The 18,315-nt window shown below is 45.8% G+C and overlaps 1 protein-coding gene across 3 annotated transcripts; it reads left to right on the top strand.

Moving 5' to 3' along the window:
* Positions 1–445: 445 nt before the first annotated feature.
* On the top strand, positions 446–15,169 carry ZBTB49 (zinc finger and BTB domain containing 49). 3 transcript variants are annotated; one of them, XM_077934536.1, is made up of 8 exons: positions 446–1,338; positions 2,995–3,167; positions 3,834–4,936; positions 6,792–6,838; positions 9,210–9,283; positions 12,077–12,159; positions 12,815–12,976; positions 14,455–15,169. In XM_077934536.1, exons 2-8 carry the CDS (start codon positions 3,016–3,018, stop codon positions 15,120–15,122), a joined length of 2,289 nt encoding a protein of 762 aa, XP_077790662.1. In that variant the 5' UTR covers positions 446–1,338; positions 2,995–3,015; the 3' UTR covers positions 15,123–15,169. The 3 variants fall into 3 exon arrangements, with proteins under 3 accessions (XP_077790662.1, XP_028599399.2, XP_077790663.1); XM_028743566.2 differs by having other exon boundaries at positions 446–1,290; XM_077934537.1 differs by lacking the exon at positions 446–1,338 and adding an exon at positions 1,984–2,658.
* Positions 15,170–18,315: the final 3,146 nt, after the last annotated feature.

Consider the following 18,315-nt stretch of genomic DNA (forward strand, 5'->3'; position numbering starts at 1 on the left):
TAGGTCCGGTCTGCAAGTAAGGCCGCCAGTTGCGGACCAGGGCGAGGCCGAAATCCTGAGAAATACAGCAAAGGAACCACGAGGAGGTCCCGTTCAGCTGTTCTTCTGTCGCCAGCCATGGCTGAAGCCCCGCAGGCTGGGGGGGGGGGGGGGAGAGAGCGGCGACACCCCTGCAGTGCAGGCCCGGCAGGAAGAGGGCGGACTTTTTTCACTCCCCCCAAAGTCCCCTGGCGAGAACCCTGCCAGCCCTGCATGCGGCCATCGGACCCGCCCCCGCGGCGCCTCTCCCAGCGCAGCAGATCCAGCGCAGGGCGCTTTACTCGCCCGCAGACTTTGCACGCAGCCTCAACGGACTGTGAGAAGAGTCATCTCTCGCTCAACCCCCCCCCCCCCGAACAAAAAGAAAGGCATTTCACTCGAAGAGCAAAGGACATGGGATTTCTCTCTTTGCTCCGACATTTGGGTGGGTTTATATAGACAATCTCCCCGCTGCTAATGGGCAGCTCTCGCTCCTGCCCAGCCGGACAAGGGCCTTGCGGAAAATAGGTTGGGGAGCTTCAAGTGCTTCCTCGATTTAAACACGCCAGCCTCTCCCAGGCCCTCAAGTGGCGCTGCTGGGTTTCTGGCCTGCGGAAGGGCCGGGGCTCAGCCCGCGGGGGTGGCACCTCCAGGGAGGGAGGGAGAGGCAGCCCCGAGCCAGAGGGACTCGGCCAAAGGCCCTTGGGAGGCTCCCCTGCTCCGGGGGAGCAGGAGCCGAGAGAGGAAATCCCTTTCCGACAAAGCAGCAGCCTGCAAAGAGGCCGCGCGCCATTGAATGCGGGAGTCTGGGCAGGCGGGAGTCTATGCCCGAGTTTGCCCAAGGGGCCGCCGTGACGCGACAGGAAGCTGCTGCCGACCAAGATCCCTCCTGCCCGCTCGCGCTCGCCTGCAATGCCTGCGAGGATTTTGCCTTGAGGAGGAGAGCCGGCGAGGAGCCGCCGAGGTCTGGTGTTCAGGGCAGCTCCAGCCTCGACTTTGGGGTGCCACCTGAAAGCCCGCCACAGATTCACTGCCGGGCAAATGCCAGGTGCGGGCTGCGCTTTGCCCCGGCATGCCGCTCAGGTGCCGAGGAAAGCTTCCTTCGTCTGGGCGATGGCATTAAAATGCTGACAAGCGATGCACAAAACAGCCCAGCCAGGCTCTGCCACAAGAGCAGCAGCAGCAGCATAAAGTCTGGACAAATGTGACCGGGAAGTGGAAGAGTCGTGGAGAGCTGCCGTTAAGGCGCAGGAGCAGAGGCGAGGAAAACAGGTGCCTGCCCGCCTTACCTGCTGGCTGGACTTCTTGCAGCCTAAACCTGTGCGTGTTTACCGGGCAGTGAGGCTTGCTAGGTGCAGTGAAACAAATGTTCAGCTAAGTCTGCAGAGAACTGAAGGATGAGACAACTTGCCTCCCTTCTCTAGCATCCCCACCCCCACCCCTGTCCCATCACTCACAATGCACAGGCGCATTTTTAGATGTCATGCAAACTCTCCTTTGCCAATTTCAGTTTTTAAACATCTTGGGATCTCGGGCAGAGACCCTGTGGGCAGAGTTAGAAACTCAGGTATACAGTCATACCTTGGGTTACAGACGCTTCAGGTTGTGCGTTTTCGGGTTACGGATGCACCAAAATCCAGAAGTACCGGAACGGGTTACTTCCGGATTTTGGCGCATGCACAGAAGCACTAAATCGCGCTTTGCACATGCACAGAAGCGCCGAATTGCAACCCGCGTGTGCACAGACGCAGCACTGCGGGTTGCAAACATGCCTCCTGTATGGATCACGTTTGCAACCCGAGCGTCCACTGTATAAGCTCAGTGCCAAATTAAAGCAAAAACCTTAAACCTTTAAACCTTAAAAACCTTTAAACCTTAAAGCAAGGTTGCAGTTGCCAAAATGGAATGTTGCCATTTTGGGGCAAGGTTGCTCTCCCCCCCCCCCCCCATGATGGACTGAGTATCATTGATTATCAGTTAAATATTTGGGTGGTTCAGATGACAACCTTGAGCTGGGTTAAGAGCATTGAGAACTGCATGAAGAAAAGTCACTTGATCCAGGGACAGTCCACATGTCTATTGGCTTATTCCTGCCTCACAGGAGGAGACCTGAAGGCAGCTGCAAATGTCCACCTTCCTCCTGAAATGTTAGCCATGCGCTATACGCTAGTTGAGGTGTGCTGCTGCACACTCACTGACTTCCCTGCATGGGAAAACAGGAGACTCCTCTTTTGAAACAGTGCCTGTCATCTGCACTTCTTAGAAGCGATTGTCCTTAAAATAGATACTTTAAAATTAATTGGGAATATCCTTTTAGTTGAGTAAAAGGCTCTTCAAATTGTGCATCTAACCATTTCGCTGATTAAATATTGCCGCCCTTGTTGCTACTCATTGACGCAGGACTGGTTCCACAACGTGTCGTAGGCATGCTGCTCCTTCCAATTTGCGGCAACATCCCCTTGGCCTCCCCATCCTCCAGAAGCATGTGCACTATGCTTTGGCAATGTACTTAAGTGACTTACGCTGCAATATTATTACTTCCAGGCTCGCCGGGATTGTTTCTGTCCTCCCTTATTGCAACTTGCATGGCTCTCGAACATCTGCTCACATCTGTTTAATTTAGTGGCACTTTATTTCCTTGTAAGTGCTGAAAATGTCACCCTTTGGTTCAGTCTCTCTGCATTGTGCACAGGATCAATGCTGGGCAGGGAAAGAATTTGAGATGGCTGTTAATCTCTCTCTAAGCATTTGTCAGAGGCATGCACAAGTGCTCTGTTATGTTTGCATATGGACAGCATTTTGTAAAATAGGAAACCTTTTAAAATTTTGGATTAAGAAATTGTTTTATAAGTAATTTAACATATGCCATTTTGCATGTAGTAAATCTATTATAAAACGTTACTTTATTGACGCCAGTGCGCTGTATACACAAAACTCTGCTTCCTGAGATGCTATGTCTTTTTTATTTTATTTTAGGCAATTAAGGCATATCCCAGCATGGATGCTGTTGCGAGCCACAGCTGTCACCTTCTTCAGCAGCTACATGAGCAACGCATTCAAGGCCTTCTCTGTGACTGCATGTTGGTGGTCAAAGGTGTTTGTTTCAAAGCACATAAAAATGTGTTAGCTGCTTTCAGCCAGTACTTCAGGTATGTTAATGAAAACACTTCAGTGAAAGCAATTAACAGTGCAGTTTAGGCCACAAACTTTGCCATGTATAGAATTGTGTTCCAGAAATATATAGGAGTGTTATTTTTCTTATAAAGTAGTTGTGCTGATACACACAGGTCTAGGAAACAAGTGAAAAGTGTAGACATGGAAATTGGGCCAGACATCGATGCTTGGCACATATGATGTCACTGGTTAATAAACATGGATATTTCTCACAATCCCAATGAGGCTTGTGATAGCCCCACACACTTTTGACACACTCCTCTGTGTGTGTGTCACTGTGTGTGAGAACTGACGATGGATGGATGGATTGACTGATAATTATATTGACTAGATTCTGAAAATACTTACAGTACAACAGGGGTGCCAACTTAAATAAAATATGGGGGCAGGTAAACCCTGCCCCACATAATCAGTCACATCATTTGAATGGCAATGCCCATCAACGTGGGGGGGCAGCCCCCTCAAATATTTTGTTAGGGGCAAAGACACACCCCCAGCCCCTAGGAGTTGGCTCCTACAGCATCCAGAATGTTTGTGTGTTGTAGCCTAAATTACTATATTATTCATATATTTTTGCTATGAGGACTGGCCGTTTTAAATACGTGTATGCATTTTAAAGAGTTGTGCTTTTTCTCTCCTAGGACCCTGTTCCAAAATTCCTCAGGTCAGAAGAATGATGTGTTGTACTTGGATATTAAAAATGTCGGCGGCATTGGCCAGATCTTGGACTACATGTATACATCTCATCTTGAACTCAATCAGGACAATGTGCAAACGTTATTGGATATTGCACAGTGTCTGCAGGTGCAGAATGTTTTGAACATATGCCGCACCTTTTTGAAAAGCCCCACGGGTGTCGAGCAGCCAGTCGGTGAGCCTTGTGGCAATGCCTTCTCCTTGCAAAACGCTTTGGCTGAAGATACAAATGGGGAGAGTTATGGCGCTAGTTTACTGCGTGGATGTTCATCGACTGTGGAGCCATGTAAAGTCTTGGATAACTATAACCCCCATGGGCCGCAGCCTGTTTCACCTCACGTCTCATCTGGTGATGGAAACCAAGAGAAACAGGGTTCCGTGGAGGCTAATTGCACAGATCTCTCACTTAAACAGCCAAATTGTCATTACAAACTTCGTAACTTTTATAGCAAACAGTTCTACAAGCAAACCACTTGTCCCAGCAACAGGAGATCAGCAGAGCCATCTTTTGATTTCAGTCCCTCTGCAGAAGAAAGCCCGGCCAAAAATGCACCACCCTGCACTATTGGTCCTTCTGAATGTGTTTTGGAATCACCTGATAACTTACCAGCAAACTTTCTGGTTCAGCCCTTAAATGAGTGTCCCGAGGATCAAGAATCGGAAGGCGCATCTTTACAGCCAGTCAAAGAGATGAGGCTTAAAAAGGCCATACATCTTAAAAAACTGAATTTTCTAAGGTCTCAAAAGTCCCCCGAACAATCTTCTGTGCTTAAAATTGCTGATGGAGAGTTTGCAAGGGAAAGTGAGGTGGAAAGCCAAAGCAGCACAAAAAGGGCAAATGCTGATGCTCCTGAAGGAAAAGAAGTTAAACGTCTAGTGAGTTCAGAATGCCTGGAGGAAAATGTTGAACTTGAGGCATCTCAGGAAGCTTCTGAGGCAGGTGGCCAGTTACCGACTTTCCTGCCGGAGAGGCAGTATCCTTGTTCATTGTGTGGGAAAGCTTTTAAACACCCGAGCAATCTGGAGCTGCACATAAGGTCTCATACAGGTACAGTCATTGACATTTCTAGGCTAATTATTCATTACAAAACCAAAAGGCAGATAGAATCTAGTCTTTGCAGCTGAAAGGGCACAGGGCACCTGCTACTCTGGTAAGGCCAACCCATCAAATGTGCTTTCAGTGGAAAACCAGGCTGTATATTTAATCTTTGCCATATAGTTATGTGTGTCCCTTATAAAAGCAACGTGATGGCTAGTCTGTGTCTGATATTTATGTTTATTAACACCTGCAAAAGAAAACTATTGCAAAGGAAAAGATAGCAGTTTGTAAAAAAATGCTGCTTCCTATATTTTCCTTTTCCCATTCTGCCAGTGTGATCTGACTCTGTCACTTTTACAGTGAGGCTAAAATGCTTATGGAATCAGGTCATCCCACCAGACGGGGGACTGTTTTTAGGATCAGGGAGGCTTGCCTGCAAATCCCAGCTTCCCAGGGGACGTGGAAGGCTGCTGAAGATTATAGTTCTGTGCCCACTTAGTTGTAAGTCCCATTAAATGCAGTAGGAGTTACTTCTGAGTAAACATTTCATGTTGTAAGTCATCTCACCTCCTGTCACACCTTACTAAAACAACAGTATTGAGCTTCCTTAGGGGGGTTTTCAGAGGTGCTGCAAGCAGAAACAAAGTAAGATAGGAATACCAGCCATTACCTAAATAATGGTGAGGCACTATTTGTAAGGTACATAATATTTTATAGATGGTATGCTCAAGCTAGGATAAGCACTCAGAGAGGGCCTGTTGATTTCAAGAGAAAAGTGACGCCTGTGCTTATTTCCCCCCCTCAAGGTGAGTGGAATTTAAACCTGGTTAGCTTTGTGCCCAGTGCATATAAAAATTGCTTAGGGCTTTCAAACAATTAAGTAATGTTTAGTTGATTAGAAGGTGACTGCTAAAGCAATCCGGTAAAATAATTTATCTGCATTACCCTTCTGGAAGTGGGAGCAACAAACCCTGATCCTTGGCTAAGCATTACATCCAAGCCAGTGATCGTAGTTTATCTGCAAACCTTGGTTGGTAGGCCAACAGCAAACCTTGGCTTCTTGTTCTAGTTTGCTTGGAGTGAAATAAATCACAGTCCCTGGTTCGGATATAGAACACTAAGCCAAGGATTTTGGTTTGCAAATAAGTACCCAAAGCCATTTGCACATTCCTGGGTAAACATTAATTATGGCTTACCATGATGCGCAAATATTTCAAAAAATGCATAAATTTTGCGTTGCGTCATTTCTTTAAAAAAAAAATAAGTAAAGTGAACCAGAAATCCCTGATTATTGTTTGGCTGAGAAATGCCAGAATTCAGACCTGTCAGTTGATCAAAGAGTTAAAAAGCAAAATGACTACTTGGTGTATGTGGAAGGAAATGGCTGTAAAATGACTTCAAGATGCTTCCTTCATTCTAACTTATTGTGGAAGCTTGAAGCTCCTGTGCACACACACACACAAAGCTCTCCTGTTCAGAAGAGATTTCCAATCGCATCTATTAAGGAGACACTATTCTGTGATGTGTGTCAGCCTGAGGCAAACCACCTTCATTATTAAATGGAGGGATCTTCTTCTTATTTTATTTTTGATTTTCACTTTTATACATGTCAATAATTTTACATCTTAACATGCAGAAATAATTAGTACTGTTGAGCAAAAAATCAACAAGCCATTAATTGGGAAGCAGCTCTCGAGCTGTTCTTCAAGCTTTTGTGAAAATTCTGTGCTCAGGCGTTTATGCATTATAGTTAAGCAAAGTAGCTTACTGTAAAATATAGCTTGCTGGCAACTGTTCCGAATTTTGTTGATATGCCAGTTTCAAACTTCTGTACAGCAGAAAACATTATTGCTTCTTCTTTTAGGTGAGAAGCCATTTGAATGTAACGTTTGTGGCAAATGTTTTTCACAGGTAGGTGTTTGAGTCTCCCTTTGTTGACACGCCACCCACCAAGTCCACGATCACTCACTCACACTGCAGTATGTGTAGTCCTGTAGGAACTGTGGGGAAGAATGTTTTCCATCTCTTTAATATTTTAAAAAAATCAACACTTTTCTGTTCCCCATCCTCCTTGAGCTTAATGCTGAGATGTTTTTGAGAGCATTAGTCATCCAAGATATTCAGGTCTGCAAAACATTAGGTCCATGAAATCCAGCTCCAGCTAATTTCTCAGTCCTAAATATGATCCTTTTATTATTTTTGTGTTTCAAACCCCAAACCTCTGAGCGGAATTCAGATTGTATCATACGATTGCACTTGGGGCTCTGAGAGCTGGTACAATGATGCCACTGTCCCCTTGCTCTAGAGTTGACCCTTCCCCTATGGCAAAGGAGGTAAACAAGTCCCAGCAAGGGGCTTTTCATGGAGGTAAGAGATTGAGAAACCTCTTCTTGCCCATAACTTCAAATAAAAGCACAATAATGCTCTGGTGTAAGGGAGGAGCCAGGGAGTTTTCCCCTCTGGTGTACACACAATACATGTTGGTACCTCTTTCGGCTCAAGAAAATTGCCAGCCTCTAGTCTTTGGACTAGGGACACGGGTGGTGCTGTGATGTAAGCCACTGAGCCACTTGCGCTTGCCAATCAGAAGGTTGGTGGTTCAAATCCCCGCGACGGGGTGAGCTCCCATTGCTCGATCCCTGCTCCTGCCGACCTAGTAGTTCGAAAGCACGTCAAAGTGCAAGTAGATAAATAGGTACCACTCCGGCGGGAAAGTAAACAGCATTTCCGTGTGCTGCTCTGGTTTGCCAAAAGCGGCTTAGTCATGCTGGCCACATGAAAAACTGTCTGTGGACAAACACCGGCTCCCTCGGCCAGTAAAGCGAGATAAGTGCCGCAAGCCCAGAGTCGTTCATGACTGGACTTAACTGTCAGGGGTCCTTTACCTTTACGTCTTTGGATCATCAACCTGGTGCCTGCGGATGGCACGGTGTCTGCAAAAGCCTTCATTGGTGCCCCAGGGAAGGGGGTCTAGACTCTGAGCTTTACTTTTTTTTAAAAAAAGTAAGTCTCTAGTCCTCCTAGAAAGTAAATTCTGAAACAAAACATGTAGATTAGGGTTGCCATATTTCAAAAAGTAAAAACCAGGACAGCCCGAAAGTTGTTGAGGAAAGTTTTAGGGAAAGCCCCCAGATTGTTGAGCTTTTAAAGACAAACCCCAAAGTTTGCAAAAAAATAAATAAAATAAAATACCAACCACAATTTTTAGATAGATTTGCCTAAGATCCAGGACAAAGTGCCACCTTTCGGAAATTCCCCCGGACATCAATTCTGCCTTTGAAATCCTATTAATGTCTGGGAGAATCCAAACATATGTCAGCCCTCGTGTAGGTACCCTTCTAAGTGATTTCTGTGAAATAAACCAGCCTGGCTGCTCCTGCCTGCCAGCGTTTTTGTCCAGTGACTAAAGGCAGAGCGGTGATTGATATGTGAGTTGGTTTGGCACCAGGCAGTAGGAATCTCTGGGTTCCTAAACTGCTCTTGTTCCCCCTCCATTCATTGAACTTGTTCGTTTTCCAAGCATGGGAATCTCCGTAGTTTTCCTTCCTCCTTCCTTCCTTCCTTTCTAGCAACCACAATGAATATTTCTGTGGCTTGAGGTATGGTAGTTCCTAGGAGTTATTTCCTGCAAATACTGCTACACGAGAGGTGCGGGTGGGTGTTAAAAATAATCTTTCTCCTCCAAAAAGGCAAATGTGAAAACTTTGCACAGAAACTTAGGCATGTCTCCTGCCATGCGCGAGTTAAAGAGCAGGCACGCATTTAGAATTTACAGTATACTTAACTTGAGCTACAACTGCCTACATGTCTACTCAGAAGTAAGTCTTTGTGATTAATGGGGCTTGCTCCCAGATAAAAAAGGGAACAGGATGGCAGGCCTTGGCTTAGGGTTGACAATGAGGAGGGAGGGAAGAGTTCTTGTGCCTTTAACAGCTGTATGGAATATTCAACGGGTTCAGCAATTTCTTGTATGGAAACAGAATTATGGGCAAAGCTTCCGCATGACTGTTCTTGTTCTGTTTTTGTGTTATGCCCCCTTGGCAGCCACTTTGTGACTGGGGAGGCCCTAGCATTCTCTCAAAATTCAACATGCGCCCGCTGGACCAAACGTTTGGCGATCCCCAGTGTAGTCTAAATAGCAGCACTGATCCTACTAGCAGAAGACGTTGTTTTGGAAGTGTCATAGTTCAGTAAAGTGCAATCCTCATTTCCAGTCGTAAACTTTTACCAATATCACCTGTTTGGTTAGTTCGGCTGCTAAAAGTGTTTCTTCTCTTTGTAGGCAGGTAATCTTCAAACGCATTTACGGCGGCACTCGGGTGAAAAACCGTACATCTGTGAAATCTGTGGGAAAAGGTTTGCCTTTTGTTTATGTTTTTTTAAAACGTGTATTTATTTTTTGCATTAAAAAATTGTGCACGCATAAATCATAAAACATGACTGAAAACAGGTCTTTAGAGGGGAGTAAAATGCTAAACATATTATTTTACAGGACAGTACATAATAATGAGGTAGTTACAGTAAACCAGTTCAATGAATTCTTCAATAAATCAACTTGGAAAATATAGAATAATAGGAATGAGCTCATGAGTATTACCACACTGAGCAGTTGATTTACGTTAAGAAGTTCTAAACCATATTGCAATATATATTGCAGGTATTTCTCATCCGTATGTTGTTTTATTTGTATATCTAATAAAATTATGCCATATAGTGTAAATATAATCTTTTTTTCCCACTCCCCTTGGGATTTTTGTGACAACGTTTCCGTTACAGCTGTTTGCCAGACTATATTCCATGCCAATGATAAAACAATAAATATTCATTAATTGTAAGGTTTTCCAGGTTCTGGCTACTACCGTTCTAGCTGCTGTTAATAGATGTGTTTTTAATTCTTTACTTCTTAATTGGTCCATATTATTCATATATATATAATAGTCTCAGAGTTATTATTATTATTATTTATTAAACTTGTATACCGTCCTATACCCACAGGTCTAAGGACAGTCCAGTGGGATTGCCTGAGCTGTAACCTGAGAGATCTCTTTTAAAATGCCCATTCAAAATTGTTCTATTTGTGGACATGTGGTAAAAAGTTTTTATAACTGTGGAGCTCATAAAATACTATTATGATACAGTACAGGGATGCATTCGGGTGTCCTGTTCCCAGCCTGCCAAACTGTGCAACACTTGTCTGCCTTTAATGGCGGCTTCCTCATTGTCTTAAACCTTTTCAAATGGATGTGGTGGTTTCAAACCACAATTGCACAACAGGGTTGAATTGTGGTTTTTGATCCTGGTTTGGGAGGGAATTGCTCAGAATGCAGTTTTCTAGTCACAGAAATGGGTTTGAGGACATCAGGAGGTCTTTTGTTGAGGTCGGAGTGGGAGTTGAGAAAAAGAAGTTCTTGAGCTCATTGGCCGTTTTGATTCCTCCAAACACTTTGGGAATGTGATGTCTGTTACATTACTGCATTAGCTGCTCTAGAATTTGTTGAACCTCAATATATACATGGAGGTTGGGGTTGTGTATCTCCTTTTCTTCTTTTTCATTTTTAACAATACAGTCGCACCTCGGGTTGAATGTGCTTCGGGATGAGTGCATTTGAGTTGCGCTCCGCGGCAACCCGGAAGTAACAGAGCACGTTACTTCTGGGTTTCGGCGCATGCACTTATGCTCAAAATGACGTCACACGCATGCACAGAAGCGGCGAAAAGTGACATGCGCGTGCGCAGACGTGCCATCGCTAGTTACATTTGCTTCTAGATGCGAACGGGCCTCCAGAATGTTCCACTGTATCGTTAAAAACCTACAGTATTGTTATTGCTTCATTCTGTTTAGCAAGACTGTATGTCAACTTCTGAGTTACCCGTATATTTCACCCTATAGGGCACACCGGCCCATGGGGCGCACCTAGTTTTTTTGGGGGGGAAATAAAGGAAAAAAATTATTTCCCCCCAGGCGTGGGGCTGGGGCGGGGGAAGCCCAAGCTACCCCAGCCCCCAGAACAGGCTGCTATCCGCAAGCCTAGGGAGCCCGGTCGGAACTCCCGCCGGTCTCCCATGGCTTGCGGATATCTGCCCGAAGCCCGGGCGCGCTACTCAGCACGCCCCAGGCTTCAGGATGCAGCCTAGGGAGCTCCGGCTTGTGGACAGCAGCCTGCAGCCCGAAACCCGGGCTTCGGGCAGCTCTCCACAAGCCTTGGGAGCCCGGCCCGACTTCCTGTCGGGGTCCCTAGGCTTGCGGATAGCTTCCTGAAGCCTGGAGAGTGAGAGGGGTCGGTGTGCACTGACCCCTCTCGCTCTCCAGGCTTCAGCGAAAGCCTGTATTCGCCCCATAGGACGCACACACATTTCCCCTTCATTTTTGGAGGGGTGAAAGTGCGTCCTATAGGGCGAAAAATACGGTAGTTGAAATATTATGCAGTCTAAATGATTGGCTAGAGAAATAACAGTCCACAGTAGCACTGTTTTAACATTTATATCTGCAGGGGATTTCTGGCAGCGTCTGACATGAGATGGTGCTTTATATTTCACAGCTGCATCTGTCCAGCACTTTTAGCTTTGATTATAATCGAGGGCTGAGCGTAGCAGCTTCCACTGTGACACATAGCTCTAATTCGGTCAACTTCGAGCGAGAAAAACCACTGATGTGCTCACAGCACTGCAGGAATGTGATTGTTTGAACCATCATCTCCTGGTGGGAATTGCAGGCGTGGCCCTTTCCATTCGTGGCATCATGAGGGCCAGAAAAGGACAGACCATGTGGAGGTGCTAAATCGATGCTGCGCTGCAATTCCTCCTAGGAAGCCTGACATACTTGTGCAGATGATTTTATCAACACTTTCAGTTTTAGAATAAGAAGCACAACTGTGAAAAGGCGTACAGAGGTACCTCGGGTTAAGAACTTAATTCATTCTGGAGGTCCATTCTTAACCTGAAACTGTTCTTAACCTAAGGTACTACTTTAGCTAATGGGGCCTCCTGCTGCCGACGCACGATTTCTGTTCTCATCCTGAAGCAAAGTTCTTAACCCGAGGTACTATTTCTGGGTTAGTGGAGTCTGTAACCTGAAGTGTCTGTAACCTGAGGTACCACTGTATAAGGTTTATAACCAAACTGAAGGGACCTTTTAAATTCCTGTTTCAGGTTTGCTGCATCTGGAGATGTCCAACGCCACATCATTATTCACACTGGAGAAAAGCCACACTTGTGTGATATTTGTGGTCGAGGTGAGTTGGAGCATATCCTCCAGATGTAATTGTTGGGGATGGGCCACAGTTCAACAGCGGAACATCTGCTTTGCATGCAGATTGTGCCTGATTCAGTTACTGGTTTTTCCAGGTGAGTGCTGGAGCCTGGAGAGCCACTTCTAACCTGTGTAGATAAGGCATGAGCTAGATGGAAGAATGGTCTGTCTCAGTGCAAGGCAGCTTCCAGTGTTCCTGGTCTGTGGATAGACCTCATTCACAAGCCCCCTAGAGGCAACCACTGATCAATGTACGTCAGAATGATGCACCATCACACATGCAGCGCCAAACCTAGAAGTGACTCTGAAATGTCATTAAACATGTCACTAAAAGGGCAGAACGGGGCAGGGTGCACAGAGGCCTGGATGACAAAATTGTTGTCAGCTATATACCATGTGGCATAGGTTCCCCTACTTGGTGTGTCTCTCCTCAGCCCAAGCAAACCCCACCCATAACTGGAATCATGGTCCTGCTAGCCTGCAGCAGTTGGCAATCTTGTGCCATGACTAGTAGGAACAAGACCTGTCAGTCCAAGGGGCTGGTGACATCCCATATGTCCGAGAGCTGCATCGGCGTAATGGAGCCATTTTGTGGCTTGCACCCTGTGAGCAACCGTCCTGTGTCTCTGTCCTTCTAGGATTTAGTAACTTCAGCAATTTAAAGGAACACAAGAAGAACCATAGAGTTGAGAAGGTGTTCACCTGCGATGAATGTGGAAAATCATTTAACATGCCCAGAAAGTTAGTAAAGCACAGGATCAGACACACAGGAGAGAAACCGTACAGCTGCTCTGCTTGTGGTAAGTCTGTGCTTCAATTTATATATAGGAATATCATTTATTTGTGTAGCCAAAAAATAAAATGCATAAAACAGAGCAAAATACATTACACAGTTAAAATAATCATTAAACCAAGCATTCTGTCCGATAAGAGTTTGCTCCCCTGAAAAATGTAATTTATCACCCCCACAAATTGCCACTTTAAAGATAAAACAAGCCACCTTTTCCAAAGTGTAGTGGGACATGCCCAATTTGGGGAAAAACAAAATAAATGGTTGCAAGTGCTTCTTTCTTGCTCTTGTGGGTTTTCTGAGCACGGAAATAACGATGACTGAATTCAGCAGCTCCCCCCCCCCCCCCCATTCATAAGACTTTGCTTTGGCAATGTTTTGTTCTTGTGGAATTTGCCACCTATGATAGCCTCTTCGCTTTGGCTTAAAGAATAAAAATAATTCCATCCCCAATAGGGCTGCATGCAAGCTTAGCTGCCTTCTGGCGCAAGGGCTTCTGCATTAGAAGACAGGTGAGTTTAGTGTTGTACAACAGAGGACTCCAACCAAACTGTGGTTATTGGAAACTCATTGTGCAACAGTGAGTTGTACACAAAGCTACCAGTAGCTTGCTTACACATCCTCTTGTGCAACAGCATTCCACACACAACATTTCACCAGTGGAATAAATTTACCACATTCTCTATACAGAAGCTACTGCCATTTAACCAATGCAGTAGCTATTGGTTAGAGTGATTGCTCAGAAAGATGAATCTCCTTAGCAGACATGTGTCTACAGGCCATTGAACTCTGGAATGATCCTAGAAGTGCAGTCAGCTTGCCTGGAGCACAAATATCCAGGAAAAGGATAGGATACGTGTCTGCGGTTGCAACAGTGACGGTAGGGCCAGTTAGAACCCACACACCGGTATTGTAGGTGTTACGCACTTTCAAGCGGGAAGTATTATTATGGATCCTGGTGAACTCTTCACACCTGTATTGTTATACTGAGGAAGGAAGGTTTTCAGTATGTATTTTGTATTCTTATTTTGTATTTTTCAGTTGTGAACCACCCTGGGGTCTTCAGATGAAGGGTGGTATACAAATTTTAATCATCATCATCATCATCATCTAATATTCCCGAATGACTTTAACTTAGTGCTGTGTTGAATACATCCCACAGTTATCTAATAGTAATATCTGTTACTGAAAGATATACAATACATTATTTCAACTAAGGAATAATTCATGGGCAAAATAATTAATGCTCCACCACGTGTAAAATTGATGGACAGCGCAGCGTTAATAAAAAAAGCAGGTTCCTATAACCTATTGCGTATGCCATCAATTGGACACATTTAACAGCACATGGGACCCAGGTAACAGCAAACTCCAATAAATACAAACGGTGTATTTTAGACATGATAATTATTCATTTGTAACACATGCACAAGACAACTGATACCTGTTGGGAGATACCATTTCCAAATAACCTTTCTTGTTTTACAGGAAAATGCTTTGTGGGGTCTGGCGACTTACGGCGACATATTCGGACTCACACTGGGGAAAAACCATATAACTGTGAGACCTGCAATAAAGGCTTCAGTCGCTCTGCTGTCCTGCGTCGGCACAAAAAAATCCATTGCAAAGTTGGCAGCAGTGGTCCAAATACACTGGATGACTTTTCCCAGACAGTAGAAATATCTGAACTTGAGAAGCCCCAGAGCTCAGACTCATTTGCCCAAGAAATATCCGTAACTTTATTGCCAGTGTCAGTGAAGTTTCCCATCCACCCAAACGGAAATTCGACCACTGAATTTGACAGCCCTGGGGCAACATTCCGCAAGGCGCGACCCACCGCGCAACAGAATGAGTGTGCGAACCAACAGAAATTGAGCTTGGATCCTGTTAAACTCTGCAAATCTCAGCAAAGACCTAATCGGACATGCTATTATAAAGGTGTGGATCTACCCCCTGAGGAGGAACCTCTGCAATCTGAAGGCAATTCCATGACTCAGACTTCCATGACTACACTGGGCAGCGGTTGCAGCAGTGAGCTGAGTAGTCGTGCGTCTTCTGCTGAATACAGAAACAGTGAAGGACCATTTTTCTCCAGTGTGACCCTCTGGGGTTTGGCTATGAAGACGCTACAGAATGAAAGTGAGCTGGGCCAGTGACAAGTTCACCTTATGGTTTGTCGTCTTAATAAATGAATGAAAACAAACATTTGTACCATGCACTGAACTATTCAAAGTGCTTCCTGTACAGTGCTTTATAATCCTCACAACAGCCATATAATACAAGGTCAATCCCATTATCCTTCTTGGAGTTCCTTCATGGAGTTGACCTGGGACAGCTCAGTCCATAGAGCAGGGGGTCAGCAAACTTTTTCAGCAGGGGGCCGGTCCACTGTCCCTCAGACCTTGTGGGGGGCTGGACTGTATGGGGGGAGGGAAAATGATGCAAGAGCACCACAAGCCCCGGTGGCTGCTCACCTGTGTCTTATGAACGGCAGGGGCTGGCGGCGGTGGCAGTGAGGTGATGAGCGGCGTGCGAAAGGGCTCCGGAGAGGGGCTGCTTAAAATGGTGCCCGCTCGAGCGCTGCTGCTGACACCAACAAAGCCCAGCCCCCTTCCTCCTCTAGGCAGGTCGGGGAGAAGCCAGGAGGAGGGAGGGAGGGAGGAGGCGCTGCCGCCGTCGTGTGAGGGAAAGGGAAAGAACGCGCACGCTGGTGATCCACACGGCGATTCCCGGGCCGTCCGCAGGCCGGATCCAGAAGGCAATTGGGCCTGATCCGGCCTGCGGGCCTTAGTTTGCCTTCCCATGCCGTAGAGCATGAGACTCTTAATCTCAGGGTTGTGGGTTCGATCTCTGCGTTGGGCAAAAAGATCCCTTAATTGCAGGGGTTGGACTACATGACCCTCAGGTTCCCTTCCAACTCTACAATTCTATAAACTATCGAGTCTGAAGTTCAACAAGTGCTGCTGAAGTGTAATTGTACCTTCAGCAGAGACTGGCAACCATGTTCATTTTGGTCACTGAAAAATATTTATAATACCTAGATCTGCCTGTCAGTGACTCAGTGACTACCAAGCCTCCCATGTTTCCATGTGGTTGTGGGGATGTGATCATGTTGGGTTCCCACATGGGCATAAACTAGGAAGGGCTGCCTCTCAGTGGCTGAAGACGTCATATGGCAAGCTTTTAAATGGGAAAAGTGGTTACGGGTTGTCTGAGTAAGCAGCCAAAATATTTCTTCAGCCATTTTCTTTTCTTTTCCAGGATACTATTGATTTTCTATTCTGCTTCTCAAGAAACATGAGGCAAAATAGATTTCCCTTCACTAAGCCAGAATTTTATTATTATTTTTTTAAATCACACCAGTATTGTTGATTATCACATTGTTACTGGCACAGCACTGATAGATCCATTTCATTAGCTAACCTGCTGATGAAACACAAGTAGCCCATGTAGGTGTCCTTTGCCGTGTTTTAATTTCTACCATAAGATGTGCTGGGTCTTATGCGCCATAAAAACAGTGCCATCTTCTTTCCAAGCCCATTTCTGCCTCCAGTTACCATACATGGGAACCTGCCATGGTTAGAACTTAAGCCTCACCCAGCAGTGCTCTTCCGATCAAGTCCAACATTGTGTTCCCACTGTGGTGAGCTGGATGCTCACAAGAAGCCCAAACGCAAGATATCAATGTGTGTGAGGTCTCTACATGCCCTGGGCCCACTGTTATTCAACATCTTTATAACTGCCTTGGATGAAGGAATTGAGGGGATGCTCATCCAATTTGCAGATGGCACCAAACAGCGATGGGTAGCTGGTGCCGCAGAAGACAGAATCGGGATTCAATATGACCATAACTTTTATATGCCTGTTGTCTTTGTCCATGGAGTTTTCTTGGCAGGGATACTGGAGTGGCTTGCCGGTTCCTCCTCCAGGTGGATCACGTTTGGTCAAAACTCTCCACTATGACCTGTTCATCTTGGGTGCCCTGCTCGGCATAGTTCATAGCTTCTCAGAGTTCTTCAAGCCCCTTCGCCACGGCAAGGCAGTGATCCATGAAGGGGATCAAACCTAGACAGCATCTTAAAAAGTAGAGACATCACCTTGCCAACAAAGGTCCGTATAGTAAAAGCTATGGTTTTCCCAGTAGTGATGTATGGAAGTGAGAGCTGGACCATAAAGAAGGCTGATCGCCGAAGAATTGATGCTTTTGAATGATGGTGCTGGAGGAGACTCTTGAGAGTCCCGTGGACTGCAAGAAGATCAAACCTATCCATTTTGAAGGAAATCAGCCCTGAGTGCTCACTGGAAGGACAGATCCTGAAGCTGAGGCTCCAAGACTTTGGCCACCTCATGTGAAGAGAAGACTCCCTGGAAAAGACCCTGATGTTGGGAAAGATGGAGGGCACAAGGAGAAGGGGATGGCAGAGGACGAGATGGTTGGACAGTGTTCTCGAAGCTACCAGCATGAGTTTGACCAAACTGCGGGAGGCAGTGGAAGACAGAAGTGCCTGGCGTGTTCAGGTCCATGGGGTCATGAAGAGTCGGACATGACTAAATGACTAAACAACAACAACATGATCATAACAGATTGGAGAACTGGGCCCAAACGTAACAAAAAGAATTTCCATAGAGACAAATGTAAGGTTCTGTACTTAACACTTAGGCAGGAAGAATCAGAGGCACAAATATAAGATTGGGAACACCTGGCTTGCCAGTAGTATATGTGAAAAGGATCTAGGGGTCTTTGTAGACCACAATTTGAACAGGAGTCAACAGTGGGATGCAGCAGCAAAAAAGAAGAAGAGCCTGTTCTAGGCTGCATCAGCACAAGTATAGTCTCCAGATCCAGGTGCTGGCCTTGGTCAGAGCACACCTGGAGTCCTGTGTCCAGTTCTGGGCACCACAATCTAAGAAGGATGTTGACAAGCTGGAACATGTGCAGAGGAGGGCGACCAAGATGATCAAGGGTCTGGAAACCAAAGCTTACGAGGAGCCTTGAAGGAGCTGGTTATGTTTCACCTGGAAAAGAGGAGACTGAGAGGAGATAAGACATCTTCAAGTACCTCAAGGGCTGTCACATGGAAGAGGGAGCAAGCTTGTTTTCTCCTGCTGCATCAGGGGATAGAGCCTGAGCCAATGGCTTCAAGTTGCAAGGAAGGTGATTCCAACTAAACAACCTGAAGAACTTTCTGATGGCAGGAGCTGTTGGATGGTGGAAGAGGCTCCCTCCAGAGTTGTTGGGCCCTCCTTCCATGGAGGTTTTTAGGCAGAGGTTGTATGCCCATCTGTCATGGATGCTTGAGTTGAGATTCCTGCATTGCAGGGGTGGGACTACATGATTCTAGGATTCCG

This window comes from Podarcis muralis, chromosome 9 (genome assembly GCF_964188315.1).
Source record: "Podarcis muralis chromosome 9, rPodMur119.hap1.1, whole genome shotgun sequence".
Taxonomy (NCBI): Eukaryota; Metazoa; Chordata; class Lepidosauria; order Squamata; family Lacertidae; genus Podarcis; species Podarcis muralis.